Genomic DNA, 21452 nt, shown 5'->3' on the forward strand with positions numbered 1-21452 from the left:
TCTCTGGATTATGGCAACTCCTCCAGTGGCGAGCAGCAGGAAACAACCAGTTCGAGTTCTAAAGACGACGCCTCTACTTTTTGTCCAAATGTTTTAGTTGAGCGAACAACATAGGCTTGTTAATATGTTCTAATTCCTCATTATATTGTGAAATTTATGGTGAAATTTATAACCAAATTCAGATTCTTTTGAATTTCTAGTTTTACCTGACAATCTATGTCTTCTTTTTTCCAAGCTCAAGTTGTAAAACTTCAAAAGTTGAAAGAGGTACCTGAATTTGACAGTCATGAAACATGAGCCTCAAGAACGATGCAGGAGCAGTAGCATCAGTCGCCAAAATGGGTGCAAGTGTATCCTTGACTAAGGCTTCAACATTTGGACATGAAGTCTTGTAGTGTCCATAAGAGAGATGATGAGCTTCATTAACAGACACTACTAGTACCACTATCATTACCATCATAACAGATCGCAGAAGCCGCCACATTTTTGAACAAATTCGCTCCTGTCATAGTTGTCTTGAGTAGATATGAACTTCGCAAATCCTCGACTATGAAGAGAGCTGAGCGGTGGTTGAGGGAGAGATTCTCTTATGAACAGATTAAAGGTATTGGCATGTTGAAGGATGAACCTAGAGTTACAGGAAGCAAGAGTTTGTACAGACTGACGCACAGTTCATAAAAGGTTAATTCACAAGTAACCTGAAATACAGGTGTTGATGAATTTTGTCCATTGACAGTTTTTCAGTGTCAGACCACAGTGGTTTCAACTATGTAACATTTAATTGCCTCACCAAGTACATAAAAACTACTTCAGACATATGGAACTATGAGAATCAAATAAATGTTTTTAAGCACCAATTTAGTCTGTAGAGAGTAGTCCTTTTGTTCTGGGCTGGACTTTCTGCCATCTTCTCTGTTGAGCCGGCACCTCCTACATCCACACCTCAATCAACCACAGGTCTGCTGTCAAGAGCTTCTCTGACTTCAAGTAGCTCAGGACAATAGCGCTTGGCGAGCACTTCTACTTGTTCTGCGAAGGAAAGCAGTCCATGTATACCAATGTGATTTACCATCTGTCTCCAACGTTTAAGAGTTATATCTCCAGGCCTGCAACCAACACATCAAACAGAATTAGAAGAGATAAGTTCTTCAAAAATGGTTAAGTTTTCCCATGAGTAATGTGGACTTTTCAAACAAGGTATTGACTTTCAATTTGAAAGGTGAAATTTAGCTATTTATTAGAATAACAGTTTTTTTTTTTATTTGTTTTCATGTTTTACAAAAGTAAAACAATTTATAAGCTATACCAACATTAAAAAATGGTTTCAAGAAATCATACGAATTGAACATAAAACAAAGTATCCAATAAAGTGCTTGAGGCATCAACTTCAGTCGACTCGCTTACCTATGCTCCAGAAGATTATCCCAGTCAACATCTTCAACACAGCAAGCATCCAGCCTAAGAAGTCTGCAATTCCAGTAATTTGATATTTGGATTACACTTATATGAGCTTCAATCATAAGAGACAGTTGCTAAATTAAGTTTTTGTTTACAAAAAAAAATGATGGATTCAACAACACTTTTTTATGCAGCATTTTTTTTTTGTTTCCTACTCCCTCCATTTCAAAAAATTAGGCTTGAAACGGGGGTAATAGTATTTTGAAATGATAGGAACAGATTTCCTTTTTTTCCTCTTAAGATAAGATGTTTTTCATCATATGACAGGTTACACAATAAGATTAGAAAATAGATGCCATGAAACCAGACATTACTATTTTACTGCAACAAAATTAGATAGCCAAAGACAAGTTCCTTACTCATCCAGCAACCAATAATCGTCTACGTCGGCCCATTTTTCTTCTTTCACCATGGATGATGATAATTGTTTATACCTGAAATGGAGAATGATTCAATCATCAAGAAACGAGAGACGATTCACAAATCAAATTACCGAGTACTATGGGGTTAAACTACACATAAATCTGCATTAACCATCCTTAAAAGCAAAGCTTACTGGTCAAGGAGTTCGAATACATTGCAGACCCACCAGGAAATAAAATACTTCAGCGTTTAAACTTCTAGTTTTATTAATTTCAGGAAGTGGAAAGTGATTCACATTTACACGATCTATATACTTTGGCCAAACTCACTGAAAAATCTGAAGCTCATGCTATGTTAAAGATTCTGATAAATGTCCAAACTGATGAAAGGAGAGAGTAAGATAGCATATAAAATATGAATAGCTTGTGTACAAAGGCTCCCAAGAGTGACTTGATCTCTAATACTGAGATGCTGCCTGGTGGGGATGTGGATGATATGAATCCTGCATCTAAGTTATCTTAGATTCCTTTCTCTTAGACTATGCTTCAATACTGAATGGTCATCTTCAACTTTGAATCAAAACATCGGTAATGAAAGCAGTTCACAAAAACGATGACCATCTTCGAGAAGTTACGGTATAAAACAACGAATTCAAAGTTGAATTAATAACATTGTTAAAACGTACCATTTGGTACAGCAATCCATATCTGTCCGGGTAGCTAAACTCTTACTAATTGCTTGCCAACCGATATTGTCACGTATCTGCGCAAAGACTTGAGAAACTTAAAAATAGATAATATGTACCTTCGCTAAAACTTGAAAATTAGATGAATTGCCACTCAATTACTACTTAAGCTTTCCAACTCATCTCATACTAACCATGCCATGCTTTAATTTCTTTTCCTCGCACACATGCATTCGCAAATCCATGTTTACTAAATTAAACAAGGACTGATACTCCTCTTGAGTCCACTTACCTGTTTCGATGGAAAAAAAACGCAATCATTATCTAAGTTATTTCTTAATGGCTGAAGTTTCAATTTCCAACTAAACAACTGCATGTTAAAAAATCACAATCAGAAACAAAAGCTAATCCACTTGAAACTAACAAACTCAACCTTCATCCCTTAAAAATGGAGTGACTGCATACTGCTCGTGTTCACAGTAAATAGACCTCAGGAAAGAAGAGGCAACTCATACAAATTTTTTACTTGAAACTGAGCAGTGAACAGAAATATACACTGATATATGTTTCATAAACTCAAAGTTCGATGACACAAACGTTCTCGCTTTATGGTTATCAAGGTAGACATAATACAATCTAATTATATTTTTCTAATTAGAATTCAAGATAAGCAAGCCGACAACAGAAAAGAAAATATGGAAAAAGAGAAAGCAGTTTACCCTTTCTAAGACCCGTACGATATATCCGACGCCATGTATCCTTAACATGATATCGATTCTTTCCAAGGACTTCGGCCATCGTATTCCAGTCTGGTCCATGCTTTTCATAATACCTAAAGTTTAAGATTGTGGCATATGCTTAGAATGTACCAAAAAAATCCGAAGTAGAGAACAAAACTTATATTCACTCAAGCATACTGCACGTGTAGAAAGCAACAAACGCCAACATTACGAAACATACTTTAAGACAAACGCTTTTTCATCCTCAGTCCACTTCCGTGATTCATCCCTCGTAAACAAAGTATGTGCTCTCTGATATACTGCTTCGGTAGGCCTATACGGTATGGAAGCGCCTGAAAGTTTCAAATACCTCTTCAAATTATATAATTTCTGTGGAACAGGCAATGGAAAGTGCATCGTTAAACATGCTTTTCTGATGAATCATCGACTCATCAGACCATTTGAACCTATTATATATTCAATGGAAGCAAAGAATTGAATATGAGAATAATTAAAAGAATGCCATCTGTGTATGCTGTTACATATATATGGAAAGAGTACACTCACCTATTTCCTTCCAACATCCTCTTACATTTCGATGTTTCCCCGAGTGCAGAACCATATCCACGCCGTCCTCACCCAATTCATGTATCTAAGAACATCAGTGGATTATGGCTATTAGTGTGGTGCTCTACCATCAATAAGAAATTAGAATTAGAAGTAATGAACATGGGAATCTGGTGTCTAGATGCTGGGTATTGGAGGTGGCAAACATGATATTCTGGGGGCCACAGTCATGCTAACCTGGTGTATTTCTCTACCACGAGCCCCCAGGATGTGTTATCAATGAGAACATAACTTCTAGCAAATCCTCTAAACCAAGTTGCATTCTCCGTACCATGATTTATTGAAAATCTCAAACAATACAATAAGAGATATTAACGATGAGTGATACATAAAGTCTAAGTTATTATTTCCTGAGGTCCATGTATCCATTGCGAAATTTATGATACTTAGATCATGCCATTTGTTGTTAACTTGGATATTAAATAAGAAAAATAGAGAAGAGAGCTCATACGAACCATTTAACTAAGCAATGTATACATGTGTCACTTGTCTAAGTTGTCTTACAGAACAGCATGTTCATTTAAAATAAATACTAGAATTTCCACTGAAAGCATAAATACCAAGCGTATATTCAATGAAAAACAAATTAAAATGACCGATAAACAAAAGAGTTTGACAAATGAAAAAGACAATCATCACAGTTGTCACTTTTTATATATGTACGGGTTAATATTATTGATGATGTGGCACTCTTTGTAGGATATATACGAGCACAGCTCAATCTTAGCCGAGCAAATATTTAAGAAGAGCGAATCGTATCTAGTAGGTAAGAAATGTTCTTAATAATTTTCATTAAAAAAATCTTGGAACTACAGTTTCTTCTGCTCTAGTCCATCGTCTTCCATAAGGGCATACTTGTAAAAAAATACTTAAACATACCCCTTCTTTCCATGCCTTAATAATTGTGCAAACTACAAATGGCTCAACTAATTTGGGATGAAGGGAGTATTCATCACCATAAGTTCTACCTACATAGAGGTAGAACTTACCCATATAAGGTTAATCAAAAACATATTCAGACAACAAAAGAATAAAATGAACTCAAGATAAATCCCCAAGGAAGAAATCAGATAAATCCCAAACGCAAGAGTCCTGCATAAAACAGAACGTTGATTACAAGAGCTAGTTTAGTTACTCATTTTAAACGACCGTAAATATGAGTAGCATAAGAAGCGGCTTTAGGTTCAGAAACAGTGACTTATCCACTTCAGTGTTTCCTGATTAGAAGCAGAGTAGGATCATCACTTTCTCCGCCACATTAATTCGAATCAAACCTGTCAGAGTGAACTAAGTTTTAAGGTCATCTTCTTCATCGAAGCTACAGTTCATTGAATATTTAGAATTGGTCAAGGCCGCATCCACAGACTAAAAAAAGAACTTCACATATCAGATATAATACCGTAAATAACCGCTTGTAGTAAAACAGGCCACGTTAAAGGCAGAACTGAGTGATCTTGTGAAAAGAGATCATATACGAGATAATAATTAACTTTCCGTTTCACTAAGAAGTTACAGAATTAGTTCATGAACCTACTCAGTTCATCCTAAAACAAACTCAACATGTATTAAAAGGACTTACGGTCTATAAAACTTGCATCAATTGTCCCAGATTTGGCATTATGCTTCCATGTTTTCAGATAATTCACATAAACAGATTGTGTATGATAAGTGGATGAATGACATGCAGGAGAAAAGTAATCACACGACTTAAAAATCGGTACAATACTTCCCACAGAAGCGACAATGATATTGAATATCTCAGTTGAGGAGACAAAAGTTACCTGCAATTGAACCAAATATAAAAAAACCATAGCTCTAAAATATCATATGGAAAGGCCTATGTAGGTATAATAAGTATTTACTGCTGCAAAATTGAATCAAAGTCACATTAGGTTAAGGATATCGAATACGTTCAATCAAGCACCAGAGAAGAAGGAGAGTAACCTCAGGAAGGGGGGGGGTCGATTTTCTATACAGCCTGCGCAAGAATCTAATGGAATCTGGATTAGTTTCCCTTATCATCTTTGGATTCACTGTCAAAGCAACATAGCAAACCAGTTCATCTTTAAAAATAGGTATTCATAAAAAATAAGATGTTGAGGAAGAAACTAAGTTACGCTTCACATAAACAGAAAAGGCATGGATCTCCCACACACTAGTGACGTTTATCTTCGGGTACCTATTTTCAAAATCAAATACAGTCAAAATTGGAAAAAATAATGTGCCGTGATTTCAAATAAGAATACCCTAATATACAAAGAATTCATTGAGTATATCATTGCATTCATTAAGAAAAAGCGAGTCAAATACTAACGCCTTCAGACTCTTACCAGAAAAAACCCAAGCTTAATGGAACATCAGTTTCACCATCAAATAGCAAAACGCAATAATTACTATGTAATCCTCTAGTTTTAACCTTCAAATTTTCTGAATAATGTAATTCTGATCAAGAAACAAAGAAACAGTGACTAACTGATTCCAAACTTCCGATTGATTTACACAGGATGATAGGAATATGAAATCAGTTTGAACAATCCCGATAAATTAAGGCTTTTTATTTGGGATTCAATGACAGAGAGACGAAGAAGTAGAGAGGAATGATTACCCAGAACGTAAGCAAATCGTGGGAGACTGGGAGTGTAGAAGTTAGGTTAAGAACCAAAGCAGTTCTTACATTCAATCGTGTTTAAAAAATGTGGATTGAATTACACGATATAAATGAGACACGCGTCAAATGTACCCGTATCCAAAGATATGTGAAATGGTCCTGGAAACTCATTTACCCGAGACAAACGAAGCTTTAGTCCCGTTTATAGGTACCACCCGTGACGAGGTCAACCGTGACCAAAGACCATAATTCTACTAGTGCCTTCAGTGCCTCCGCAGAAATCTTTGTCGCCTCCTCCTGCGGTTTCTTTCAAAGGGAAGTACTCCAAGGGTACTATGTCGAGAGTTGATCCGTCTAAAAATCTTCCTTCCAAAAGGAAAGCTTCGGAATTGAGTCCTACTTCTGATTCCGCAGAGGAAGAAGAAACTGTCCCCGTGATACGCAGCATTTCAGTTGGTAAGAAGAAGGTCACTTTCAAGCATATTGATCTTGAGATGTTCAAGGAAAAACATGAACTTCAAGCTTTTGAGGTTTGCTTATATGCCCTGACGATGATATCACTTACGAGCTCCTTGCTAAGTATCAGTTTGACGAGTTTCATCTGTTGACTACGGTTGGAGCCTTCGAGGCGGGTCTCATGTTGCCCCTATATAAGTCGGGTGACTCCTTTTATTATGACGTGTTGGCTAGTCGCGAAGGCTCTTCCACTCATAATCGTTCCATGTCACAACTATCTCGGAATTATCTTCGTTCACTGAAGGAATGTTACCTGCGAAGCAAGGAAGAGACTATGATGACCTGCTATGTTCCAAATCCTGCTGAGAGAGAGTGGTACACTCCTCAGAATTTTAACAGTTCTTTTGGGGATTATGTCAACATCAGAAACCGTAAGCCGTGGAGTGTTAGTCTTCGTAATATTGCTGCTCCCCGTGGTGAAATTCGTCTTCTGAGTGAGGTGAGTGATGCCAAGCAGAAGTATGTTCTTGGTACTAAGGGATCTGCTAAACGGAAACTCTTTCCTTCTCGTGAAAGGATTAAGCGTGACCATGATTATGAATGGCATGCTACTGTTATTGAGGTAGTTGGTCTTTGGGCTTATGGATGGATTCCGGGTCCACGCGGTTGGCGTCCTTCTGAAAATAGCAAGCCTCGTGAAACTCCTCCTGCTCGTTATGGAGATTTCTTTCCTTGGCGTCTGAATTTCGCGGGCATGAATTTTCCTTATGCTCTTGATGTCGTTGATGGAAATGAGGAGGAGGGTTCTGGTGCTACCCATCCAACGAAGAGTGCTGCTGATGCCAAGGTATAATTTCTTCTTATATTCTTTATCCTATTTGCCCCTTTTTCCTTGCTTAAAATAATTTTAATTTTTGAAGTGAGGGAAAAAATGAGCCTTTGTGGGATGTATACTGGTTTGTAGGTGTCGAAGAAGAAGAAACTTGGACCCAAACAATCTTCTACTGCGGTTATTGGTGAGGATGAGGTTTATGAGGAGGTTACGAGTCCCATAAACGAAGGGTATGGTGAGGATGAAGAAATGTCCGATGGATAAGAGCGCACCGACACTTCTCACCCTGATGACGAAGGTGGTAATGGTTAAGAAGAAGTTGTCTCGGGTGGTGATGGTGAGTCTGCGGGTAATATTACCGTTGGTGGTACTGGCGGGGGTCGATCTTCCCCTGTTGGCGATGATATTGTTGGTGCGGGTACTATGCCCGTTATTTCCCCTGAATTTTCTTTCGATAGGATATATTCTGCGGGGGAATCCTTTGATGTGCATGCTGCCATGGGTCTTGCCGAAGACTTCTCATTGCTTTCCCCAAATGATGGTTGGGATGTGCTTGGGAATCTTGGAAAAGAAGGTATCACTGATCAGCAAGCTGAGAAAGCAGGTGGTCATGCTGAGGGTGGTAATGTCGAGACTTGTGCGGGTGAGGAGATAACCGCCAAGGGGAAGTCTGCGGTTGAGTCTCCTTCAGAGGATTTACCTTACTCGCTAATGCTTGAAGGTGAATATGTCATTTTGGCTTGGATTAAGAAGAACAACCTGATGTTCGTCCCTAAACCTTCCCTAGTGGTCACTGGTGAGAAGAATTCCGACGCTTATACTCGTCGAATGATGCAATTGTCTTATGAATCCCGCGTTGCTGAGATGTGGGAGAAGAATCTGAGAGCTTCGAAAGCTAACCTAGTGGTTGACCCTCCCTCCTATGTTGCTGATATGATGGCCATAGCTTATGGGTACCAATTACGGTTTTCCCCAGCAGCGTGTCTTAGAGGTAAATCCTTGTACTTTTTTTTTTATGATATCCGAACATTGTATTCTTCGTGATATCTGATCCCTTTGGTATAATAATGTTTTTTGTTTGTGACATAGATGATGAGGAGCGTAAATTGTAACCATGTTCTATACCAATTCTTCAAAGCAAAGTCTTTAAAGTTGGAGGCCAAGCTTCGTCATAGAGAAGAGGAACTGTCTGCGGCTGAAGTGGAAATAAATGAACTGAGGGGCGGGCTGTCTGAAGGAAAAAGAACAGCTGGGTAACGCTAAGGAGAGTCTTCGTTCAGAACTTGCTATAGTCTGCAACGAATTGGAGCAGACTCGTAGAAATGTCTCGTCCTTCACAGGTTCGTATTTTACGGATCTTTCACTCCTCGTGATTCCCTATCTGTATTTTGGTGTTCTGTCTGAGTCTCCCCACCCTATCTTCAGTGGGTGGAGTCCCCGAGATGATATGGCTTCGGAAAGAAAGGGAACGACAGAAATCCCATATTGCAGAGTTGGTGGGTAAGTTGAAAAGCGAAGACGTAAAGTGGAATGCTCGTGCTGATGAGCACGACGCCTTAACAGCTGAATGGCGTGAAAAGCGAACTCTGATGGTTGATATGCAAAATAAGTACAATCATGAACGTTGTCTATTTAATGGTACGCTGCTATGGACGCGTGACAACCTGCGTGATGCTCGAGAACATGCTTCGGACTTAGAGGTTAGAGTGCGCTTTTTGGAAGGAGAGTTACAACAGGCTCGTTCTTTCTTAGGCCCCGGGGTTAGGGATAGTATGCTACGTATTTCCGAGGAAAGAGATAATGCTAGGGCTGATGTTGTTGCTCTTAGTAAATCCCTAGCAGCGTCTCGAGCTGATGTTGCTCGCCAAGTGGAGTCTGAAAGAGATCTTGAAGTGAATGTGTATCGACTCCATAAAAGGATGGGGGAGATGAATGACGAAATCAACCATCTTCGTCACTTGGATTCAATGAAGCAGGTAGACTTATACGCGAGTCAATTTGCTCTTACGAACCTTCAAACGTATTATAAGAAACTATCCAACGAATATGACTTTCTTGATGAGGCTCGGGACGCAGTTGTCAATGAGTATGAAGAGGCTTCGGCTAATGTCGAAGGTATAACCTCGTTTTATCGAGTGTGGTTCTGTTATTTCTTCAGTTTAACCCCTTGGTATTTCTTGTTTTCAGCACTCGAGGGACAGCTTCACGCAGCAAATGATGAGCTTAAAAAAACTCAATCTGCCTTAGTGAAGCAGGAAGGACAAGCCAACTATTTCAAAGGGTTGGCAGCGTCTCGTGAGGAAGCAGCGGAGATTGTTTCCAAAGAGGCGGAACGCCTATCTGCATTGTTGTCTCATGCCAACCAGCGGACCGCTGTTATCACTTTTAAATCTCGATGTCAGTTGGCTGAAGAGACCAACAAAGTCCTAGATAAGATTGAACTTGATCTTAAAGTCGAACATGGTCTTGTCAAGAAGTATCCGCGTCGTCCCCTTCCCGCGCCCTTGCCTGGTTCTTCTGGGCCCTCTTTAGGTGGTAGCGTACCTTCATCTCGCAGAGACAACCCTGTTGATGGGGATGTATCGTCCAAGTAGATTTCTTTTATTAGTCATAGAAAGTTGATCCTTGTTGATTATATAATTTCAGATCATTTTTTGATGTGTTTCCTGCTTTATCTTATTTGCTGAATCTTGTAATCAAATCTTTATGGAATGGATCATCCTTTTGGCATACCTGCGTTATCAATTCATCTTTTTATTTTAAGTATTGTGAGGTGTTAAACTAGAAATAACTTTCTTTGTAAAAAGTGGAGAGTGTTTGGGTGCGACACCGAAGGTAAATACTTTCGTGATCGTCTTGAGACCTGTCACCCCGCTGGCGAATCCTGGGCCAGAGGATTCCCAAACGGTGGGGGCCGAGGCAGCGTTCTAGGATATGGAATGCTTATTTGAAAATATTTACATGCACCCATTCCGTCGACCCCCTGCCTTAAAATTGGTTGGGTATCTCTTTCTGCTGGGTGCCTTCCCCCTGGTCTTACACTCATAGACACTGATAGGGGAGCCCTGAGAGATTGTAGATTAACTACTTTCCCTAATATTGTTAATTTATTATGTAATGTACATGCGTTCATCCAGCGGGCCTTTTGACCATTTCGTTTTCCCTGAAGATTTCCCAAAAAGTTTGTTTGATTGATAGGTTGAGGCCTGCTACTCCTCGTCCAGAGATAGAAACATGTAAAGCGGTTACGCTGCCTTCTTCTTCTGGTATTCTTCACGCAGATGCAAAGCTGTGATGCTCCTATGGGTAGTACGGTTTGAGCCATTTAGCATTCCAAGGGTGCCGGAGGACCTCGCCTTTCAGATTTCGAAGATAGTAGGAACTGTTTCTCGCAATGTCGTGTATTATAAAAGGTCCTCTCCATGTAGGTGCTAACTTTCCCCATTTCTTCTCTCGTTGATACTGCGGGATTGTTCTTAGCACATACTGCCCTTCTACAAAATTTCGAAGCTTAACCTTTTTGTTGTACTCTCTCGCTAGTCTCCGTTGATAATTTTCCATCTTTTGCAATGTTGCTTCCCTCGTTCCTTCCAGGTCGTCCAGTCTCTCTAACATCATGTCTGTTGTGATATTTTTCTCCCATGCTTCCGTCTTTGTGGTTGGCATGAGGATCTCTGTTGGGATGACTTCTTCAGCTCCGTAAGTGAGGAGAAATGGGGAATCCCCAGTGGCAGATCTTCGTGTTGTCATGTATGCCCATAATACATTGTGTAGTTGTTCACACCATCGCCCCTTGTGTTCGTCTAATTGCTTTTTGAGGATAAGGGCGAGGGTCTTGTTAGTAGCTTCCGCTTGTCCGTTGCTTTGAGGGTATATGGGGGTGGACTTTTTTTCCTTATTTTGAAAGTGTCGAAGAGCATGTCTATGTTTTTCCCCTGTAATTGTTTACCATTATCGGAAACGATTTCCGCTGGTATGTCGAACCTCCAAATAATGTTTTAGAATATGAAAGTAAACACATCACGTCTCTGATCCTGGCTAAGGCTTTGGCTTCCACCCATTTACTAAAGTAGTATGTGGCTACTATCAAAAACCGCCTTTTCCCTGATCCTTCGATGAAAGGCCCAACGATATCTATGCCCCATTTTGCAAATGGCCACGGACTATCCACAGAATTCAACGTTGTTGCTGGTGCGTGTATCTTTTTGGCGAAACGCTAACATTCTTCACATCGTCGGGACATTCTTGCAGCATCTTGTATCATTGTGGGCCAGTAATATCCTTGCATTTTTGCTTTGTCGGCTAGTGATCTCATGCCGCTATGATTCCCTGCGTCACCATAATGGATGTCGTTTAGAATTCGATGCCCCTCATTCCTGGATAAGAAACGTAGTAACGGTCCGAGGAAAGATTTCTTGTACAGGATCCCACCCCGAAGATCGTATCTTCCTACTTTGGAGAGTATTTTCCTGGTTTGTTTGTGATCCGCGGGTAAGGTTCCATCCTTGAGAAACGCATGGATCATCATTCTCCAATCATCTTCGTTGTTGAAATCTTCGTCTTGATTTTCTCTTGACAGGATATCTTCTTCGTCAAAATCGTGACGGATGTCTTCTCCCGCCTGATCTTCGATATTTTCTTCCACTGTATCTTGATTTGTAGCAATGGAAAATTGTGATGCAATCGAAGGCTCGTATACCCTTGTTATTTTGATAGCTTCGATACTCTTGTCCTTCAGCATGGATGATATATATGCTAGGGCATCCGCGTGCCTGAGATCCTTTCTGCATAAGTGCCGGAACTTGATGTTCGGAATTTGTGATGCCAATGTTTGGACCAAGGCCATGTAAGCTGAGAGGGTGTCTTCGTACACATTGTATTCGATCCCTATTTGCCGCATGACAAGCTGTGAATCACTTTTCAGTCTTACATCAGTTACCCCCATCTCTATTATTAAGCGGAGGGCATGTACGACTGCCTCATATTCGACGATGTTGTTAGTATGCTCTTTGAATTCTAACCTAAGTGCATGTACGATCCTTTCTCCAGTTGGGGTGGTGATGACAATGCCTATTCCTTCCCCTTCCTTATTTTTGGAACCATCAACGAAGACTTCCCATTGTCTTTGACTCGCGGGTTCGAGGACATCAACTGGATCCTTGCTTTCCTCGTCGGCTTCTGGTACTCCCTTAATCTTTTCATCGTTGTCCAGGGAGAGGTCTTCTAAGAAATCCGCCAAAACTTGGGATTTTTGGGAATGTCGAATTTCATGAATGATGTTGAACTGGTACAGGTGGGTGTTCCACTTGGCTATTCTACCTACTTTTCCCGCGCTTTTGAGGACTGCTTCCAGTGGTGCTTTGCATGGGACGCGGATGAAGTGAGTTAGGAAATAGGTTCTCAGCTTTTGAGTATCCCATACTAATTTTAGGATGAGTTGTTCGATCTTCGTGTAATTCCTTTCCGCAGAATTGAGGGTCTTGATGACATAATATATAGGTTGGAAAAGGACTAAAAAAAGTTGATACTCGGGGCATGTACGGTTCCGACCCAAAAATTCCAAAAGCGACATTTTGAATTTTTGGCGACGGTATTATATATTTTTTTACCGTTCACACTAGAATTTTTCACAACCGTTTTGGTCAAACGAGGACTCCTTGAGTCCTGTTTCCTACAACAAACGTATTGTTGACAGTTGACTGCGTAATATTGAGTCCAGTTGACTGATCCAAGTACGCGGATGCCTCCTACTGAACACTCGAAAACGTACTGTTGACCGTTAACTCTGTAACATTGAGTCCATTTGAACAACTGTTGACCGTTGTCCATGTAACTTTGAGTCCAGTTGAATGACCCTACGCACTATTCGTGCACTCCAAAAAATGTTCTTACTGCAGTCATGTGCGTCATCGTTTCAGGTACATAGATGGTACTTTTGCGGTCACTTTTTGCCATTTTCGTCCTACTTATCTATTTTGGAACTTCTTGTAACTAGGCTGTTACAAGAAATTTCACCTTTTTTAAGTCCCTTTGAGCAACTGCAATCACGCGAGCAAAGCCAAAGACAAAAAAACTAAAAAAAAACTAAAAATTTTTGGTTTAGTCCGTGATATTACACTAGAGTGGAAGAGTAAATTTGGTCGAGCACACATATAATGTTCGCTTGGGAAAAAGTATACATCAGGATCACTTTATACATTCGCCCCATTGATCTTTTGCACTTCTTTTAAATTCTTCGGAGATGGCATTTCCACTATGGCCTGAATCTTCGCGGGGTCTACCTCAATACCCCTTTTTGTTACCAGATATCCGAGGAATTTCCCTGAGGTGACACCGAAAGTGCATTTTTCTAGTTTACTTTCATGTGATGTTTCCTCATTGCTTCGAAAATATCTTTCAGGTCCTGGTGGTGATCTCTGCGCAGCCTACTTTTGACGAGCATGTCATCAACGTAGACTTCTAGGGTACTACCAATCCATGGCCTGAAGATAGCATCGACCATTCTTTGGTACGTTGCCCCTGCGTTTCGAAGTCCAAAGGGCATTCTAGTGTAGCAATAAAGGCCATGCGGGGTGTAGAATGATGTGTGTAGTTGATCTTCTTCTGCCAGGGATATTTGGTTGTAACCAGAATATCCGTCCATAAATGACAGCTCTTCGTATCCTTCCACTGCTTCAACCAGTTGATCTATGCTCGGCAGGGGATAGTTGTCCTTTGGACATGCCTTGTTGAGGTTAGTAAAGTCGATGTATATCCTAACCCCTCCATTTTTCTTAGGAACGACGACCATGTTGGAGATCCATGTAGGGTATTTGACTTCTTTGATGAAGCCTGCTTCTAGTAGTTTCCGAAGTTGTTTTTCTACTGCCTTATGATACTCTGGTGCAACTTTTCTTATTTTCTGCCTGAAAGGTGGCGTGCTTGGTTTGATGCGCAGCTCGTGTTGGATTATTTTCGGATCAATCCCCGGCATGTCTCCTAACTTCCAGGAGAATATATCCGCGTATTCTTTAAGTAATTTGGTTAAGGAATCTTCTCTTTTTTCTTCCATTATGGTCCCTACTTTTATCATCTTCGGGTTTTCTTTTGTTCCTATGTTGATTTATTTTACGGGATCCCCTGGTGTGAACATCGGCTTCGGGTCCCCAAGGACTGGGACGTTCTTTAATTGCTATTTGGTATGTTTCTGTCCTTCGTTGGCTGCTGAAGTACTTGCCTCTGTGTTAAGGACATTATCATCCTTTGTCAAGCCCTTACTTGTGGTTTCCTTGAGGAACAGGTCTATGGCCTTTTCTTTCGCATCTTCTTTATTTTTGATCCTTTGGTTTTTTCGTCCAATAATTGGCGAATACATCCACTCCCTTGAGTTTATGTACCCACTTTCGTCCAATAATGGCGTTATAGGGGGATGGGGCGTCAACCACGCTGAATCGTGTTTCTACTTTCATGGTCCCGGCGTTCACCTGCAACACGATGTCTCCCAACAGCTTTGTGGGCGCTCTGTTGAACCCGTAGATGGTGTAATAAGAGGTCATTAGATGTTCATCATGGAGCTTCATCCATTTGAAGGCGTCGTAGAATAGAACGTTCACTGAGCTTCCCCCGTCGATGAGGATCTTTTTGAGGTTACATACGGCCACTGGTAGTGTGAGGACCAAGGGATCGTTATGGTCTTCCATATATTCTTCGATATCTTCAGTATCGAAGATGATAGGTGCGTCCATCCACTCTTCGTGATCGTCCACCTCTACGCCATCAATCTTATATAATTCGAAGTGGTCTTCGAATTGATTTTGTATCCTCTTTCCTATATGCGCTGTAAGTGAGGGCCCTGCGGCTTCGGAACACGAGATGGTGTTGATTGTGCGGTTTCATTCTAGAAGTTGGATTTGCTTGGTTCGTTTGGATTTGTCCTCGGTGACCTCCTTTCGTATGTATTGCTTGAGTTCGCCAACATCAATCAATTTTTGGATCATTATTTTGAGGTTTTTGCATTTCTTGGTCTGGTGTCCATTGAAGCAATGATACTCACAGTAATCTTTAGACTTCTCGGTTCTTGGGGGATGTTTTCCCTTAAACAACGACCACTCCAGATTTTCCCTTCTTTTGATCTCTCGCAAGATCGGAGCGTAGCTAGCATTGAGCTTCGTGTAAACCTTATCTTCGAATTTTCGATCGTCTTTTCGTCGTTCATCTCTTCGTTCCTTCCTATCTTCGTGAGGACGTTCCACTGAGCTATTTATTTTGCCCCCGCTGGTTTGTTCTGCGGAATTGATAAGGTGAGACCTCTGCGTTTGTGCCCTCGGGTTCTCACGCTGTATTTCTTCAAGACGAGCGTACTTCTCAATAATTATTCGAAGATATCCTTCTGTATTAGGTACGCTTCCGTGGATCTCAACAAATAGTGGACTCATTCGGTCTAATACCCACTTGTAGCAGTTGATACTTACTACGGGATCCACACTCCCTATGGATTGGCAGATCTAGTGCCATCTGTTGTTGTATTCCCTCGTGTTATCCTTGTAACCAATTGCCAGAGAAAAAAGTTTATCCATTCCGGTGTTGACAACTTTGTTGTACATGTAGGTTCTCAAGAATTTCTATGCGAGTTGATCGTAGGAGTTGATGGAATCAGGTGGAAGGTTGTCAAACCAAGACAAAGCCGATCCCTTCAGACTTGATGGGAAATATCTACAGAGGACGGCGTCGTTTTGACTTCATCGGTCTAAGATACGATTATAATACCGGATATGTACCGCGGGATCACTGGATCCGTCATAGCATTCAAAAGTTGGGACAGGGCACTTTAACGGAATGGGGGTATTTGCCAGGCGATGAGTTAGGGGAGTGGAGTTAGCTTCTTTCATCACCTCTTCAAGCCTTCCTCCGCCTTGTCTGGCTTTTAACTGCCTGATCTCAGCCATCATCTCATCACGCAGCTCCTCCATTGCGCGGTAATATCCCACGTTCTCATGCTCAGTTGAGCGTTTCTTTCTTCGAACTTCACTGTCATAATAGTCTAGGTCTTCGACGACATATTCCGGATCGGATGCACTGCTTCCCCTGGCGGCGTTTGCTAGGATGATTCTTCGATCTCGATTAGGCTCTGGTGCTTTAGAATTTGCTTCGTCCAGTTGTTGACTAGTCTTCGTGCTTTGGGCAATCCTATCTTTCAAGTATTGGTTCTCCCTGTCCAGAAGAGCTACGGCATCTGCGTAGACCTGCTGGCTCTTTTTCAATTCTTCGAGCTCTATCATCAGTCGGTGGGACTGGTTTGATCCCTGATTGGGAGTTCCGGCTTGTACCCCTACGGCCATAGTTCCCCCTTCGTCTACTTTGTGTATTAAGGGTGTCCGAGGATCAGCTTCAATTGTTGGTATCTCCAAGTTTGGTCCCCTCGGTTGAGTTTCCACCCGCGGTACTAAAACAACTGGTATGGTTTGATTCTCACTGTTGGTTGATGGCATTCCGAAGACTGGTGGATGTGCGGGCTGATGCGTCATAGATTCTGCCACCCCTTCTTTTTGTTGATGGATTTGGTTTGAAACCAAATTCTTGTTAGCTTCTGTAGCCTGGAGGGCCGCAACAGTTGTGTTGTTCTTTGTGGCTGCTGCTTTGAGATCCGCGGCTGCAATGGAGTTAGTGTTCATAGGTGAGGTGATTTCCGCAGCATCCTGCCTCTGAGTAGATGTTTTAGCTTTATCTCCTTTCTGCTTGCTTCGGGTCATGACCGGGGTAATCCTCAGTGTCTCATTTGATGAGGCTTTGGTTTTTCCTGCCTCTAGTATATTTTCCATTTTTAATCTTTTTCTTCATAGGGGAATAAATAAAAAGAACCAAAGATATCCACGAGGATCGGGTTAGTGTCATTCGTATCCGCAAGATTATTGGAATAGAAGGAAATGAGCTTCCCAAGGGCCTTAATAAAAGAGAAGTGTAAAGACTCCATCGATCTAGTTTTTTCAATACAAATCCTCTAATAAACAATCATGGACCTTGTTTTCAGACTACTTTTGAAAATGAAAACTCTTGAAAAGGTAGATCCGTCGCGAGAACTCATGAATCTGGATTATTAAGTCTTAGTTTTAAAAGAAAAACGCCTCACGTGCAAATCTCTGATAGATAATCGTGGATTTGTCTGCTTTGAAACGGTGTTTGTGAAAATGAAGACCATGAACCCAGAATAAAAAAGGTTTTGAAAGCACGCTGAACTCAGAATAAAAAAAGGTTTTGAAAGCACGCTGAACCCCAGAATAGGGAACCACCATAATGCGCGTTTAAGGTGAAATCACAGGACAAGATAAATCTTTTACCGGGACAAAGTCCCTGTTTCTAGCGCCAGATTGTGAACACATAAATCACAAAGCCATCCACGTGTTCACAAAAAATATTCGCATACATCCTAATTCTAGAATTGTACGTCGTATGCGTAAAGGGGATGATTATATCGATTCATCGACTCGAAGCCTTCGGGCTTGTCATTGTCTAGTCGAATATTATCATAAATAATGTTCTTATAAAGGAATAAACCAAGAATCAAGTATAAATGTAAAGCATATGAAGTTTAACGCTGAATGTAAGGTGCTGAAATGTAAATAAGACAGATTTACGTGGTTCGGCACTAAGGCCTACATCCACGAGGATGGTGTTTCACTATGTATTGAATGGATACAAAGATAGTCGAATGACTTTAGAGTATACATAGGTCTGTGGAAGTAGGGGGACTACTTACTCTTCCTCTTTCTCTCTCCTATATTCTCCTATAATTGCTCTAAATTGGTCGACCCCTTCTCTCTTAGTGGAGAGGGGTATTTATAGGGTTGGAACGTGGTTCCCATTTCTGAGGCGCCGTTGTAATCTTATCTTCTTGTGCTTTGTGCCTATTACGCAGAGGTCTTCGGCATATGCTGCGGCCTGATCTTGAATACGAAGGATTATCCTCGCCTCTTCCACGAGATGATTGACACGTGTATATCTCTTTGGTATTTAATGCGGGTAGATGGATGTCTGCTCGTGTCAGACAAGTGTCTCTTTGTCTGGTCACATCTGTGTCAGCCAAACTTCCTCTCGGCCGTTGATCTGGGATCTTCCTCGGGATTGGGTGTGATAACACCCAAGGGGTATTATCTGGTGCTCCCCTGAGCCATCATACCTCTGTGATCCTCTGTCCCTGACCGTCAGATCTGCTGACCGGTGGCATCTTCTGATGGGATGTTTGATATCATGTTTTGATACCTTGTTTTGCATGCCTTCCACGTGTCTCTTTCTGTACACGTGGTGGATGATGAAAGGTGTACATACAAAACTGTTCCAGCATTTTTATCACCAATTTGTGTTATACTTGCTAATAGTTATACTAGCCTAATGTGAAGAGACACTCAAATAACTTGATTACTTTATCTTGGTAATCAACATTTTGATAATATGAAAACATTAAGCATGAACACTTTTTAGAGAGTGGATATCTATACAAAATTCTTTTAATTAAGGAACAAATTTTCCTGATGTAACGTAACGTTCTGGATGGGGATGTTTTTCTGGTAGAAGAATGGAGAATTCACATAATACTAGTAGTTGTAGTGAAATTGGGTAGATTACAGAGAGACAGATACCTAATTTTTTTTAAACTAAACGATTAAAATGCCAAAAAAGAATCCGTTGGTGGTTGGGTGGTGATTCCATCGTCGGAAAGGTAAGACAGAACACGATAGTTTGGTGAAATGTTCCACAGTTGATATTGGGGATTCTCATTCAATATATAGATCCATATACGACTATTATTATAGAAGATATTACAAGTTTTGTATACCAAAAATACATGATTGATAGACATTAGAATGTCGACATAATTTGGAAGCTATAGATTGGAAGGATACAGCTGTAGTTACGGCTTTGAATGAGTGAGAATATCTATATCCATAACATCCTCCCTCAAGTTGAACATGAGTTGTTGAATGTTCAACTTGTTCCTGAGATAAAGAAACCTTGGTACTGACAAACCCTTAGTGAAGATGTCAGCTACTTGATCTTTAGTCGAGATGAACCGTACCAGAAGTTGCTTGTTTTCTACTCTTTCACGCACAAAGTGATAATCAATTTCTATGTGCTTCATACGAGCATGAAAAACTGGATTGGATGTGAGATATGTAGCCCATAAATTGTCACCCCAGATTGACGGATCTCTTACTTCAGCACCAAGTTCTTTTAGCAATGATTGAAGCCATATTAGTTCAGAAGTTGCTATGGCTATGCCTCTATATTCTGTTTCAGTACTCGACTTGGAAAAAATTTTCTGTTTCCTTGCGCTCCAAGATACAAGATTATTGCCAAAATAGATGTAGTATCCACTAGTGGATCTACGATCATCGAGACTCCCACCCCAATCAGAGTCAGAGTAGGCATGAAGACTGATATCTGAAGATTTTCGTAAAACAAAACCATGTTGAACTGTGTGCTTGAGATACCTGAGTATGCGTTTGATTATCTCTCAATGCTCGATGTAAGGGTCTTGCATGAACTGGCACACTTTGTTTACTGCGACAGCAATATCAGGACGAGTGAGATGTAGATACTGCAATGCTCCACAGACACTTCGATAAAGAGTTGGATCCCAAAATCTTTGTGTCCCAATCTGCTGATTTTAGGGTTCATAACCAAGGGAGTAGCAACTGGTTTTGCAGCATCCATCTTTGTCTGTTTAAGCATAACAGTGATGTATTTTTGTTGGCTCAACAAAACTGATTCTTTTTGCTTAATAACTTCTATTCCAAAGAAGTAGCTGAGGTCGCCTAAATCTTTGATTGCAAAAGCATAATTCAGAGCAGATATTAGGTTTGTAATAAGAGAAGAATTGTGATGATAATGTCATCGACATAGATTAAGACATAAGTTACTCCATATGAATTCTTTTCGATAAAGAGTGAATTGTATGCAACAGACCCTTTGAAACCCGGCTCAACTATATACGTGTTAATCCTTGAACACCAAGTGCATGGAGCTTGCTTCAGGCTGTAGATTGACTTGTTCAACTTGAAAACATGAGTTGGATAGTCTGGATGAATATAACCAACTGGTTGTTTCATATAAACATCTTCTGTCAGAACACCATGCAAGAAAGCATTCTGAACATCTAATTGTCGCAAGGACCAACCGTTTGCCACTGCAATTGACAAGACAAGTCTGATAGTGCTTGGTTTAATCATAAGACTGAAGGTTTCGTCATAATCAAAACCTTCTCTTTGATTGTATCCTTTAGCCACTAGTCGAGCTTTTGGTCTGTCAATTGTACCATCTGCTTTCTGTTTAATCTTGAAAACCCATTTCGAGCCAATCAAATTAATCCATGGTTCATGTGGTACATAGCTCCACGTAACATTAAGAATGTTAGCATTAATCTCATCATCCATAGGAGGTATCCATATTGGATTTTTCGATGCTTCTGTATAAGACGATGGAGTGGTGAATGTTGTCTCTACAAGTGGATATTTTCTTGCTATAAGACAAAGCTTGTTGACCGGTCTCTTGATACCATCTCTAGCTCTAGTGATCATATGATGTTGTGTAGGTGGTCCAGATGGAGCCGGTGGAGCTGCTGGAGCTAATGGAGCCGGCTGTAACATAAATGGTGGTGTTGTTGCCGAAGTAGTTGTTTATGCAGAAGTGATTACTGCGGTAGATTCTGGTGCTGTTGTATTTAAAGTTGAC

The 21452-nt window shown here is 40.7% G+C and overlaps 1 protein-coding gene across 1 annotated transcript; it reads right to left on the minus strand.

Moving 5' to 3' along the window:
- Nucleotides 1–674: 674 nt before the first annotated feature.
- On the minus strand, nt 675–4771 carry LOC113347706 (cyclin-D-binding Myb-like transcription factor 1). Its single transcript, XM_026591379.1, has 9 exons — nt 4030–4771; nt 3793–3877; nt 3467–3578; nt 3226–3338; nt 2701–2798; nt 2507–2583; nt 1818–1892; nt 1405–1467; nt 675–1106 (listed from the first exon to the last, which is right to left on the minus strand). The coding sequence occupies exons 2-9, from the start codon at nt 3845–3847 to the stop codon at nt 944–946; spliced, it is 756 nt and encodes a 251-aa protein (XP_026447164.1). The 5' UTR covers nt 3848–3877; nt 4030–4771; the 3' UTR covers nt 675–943.
- Between the last annotated feature and the right edge of the window lie 16681 nt (nt 4772–21452).

Source organism: Papaver somniferum, chromosome 2, assembly GCF_003573695.1.
Source record: "Papaver somniferum cultivar HN1 chromosome 2, ASM357369v1, whole genome shotgun sequence".
Classification (NCBI taxonomy): Eukaryota; Viridiplantae; Streptophyta; class Magnoliopsida; order Ranunculales; family Papaveraceae; genus Papaver; species Papaver somniferum.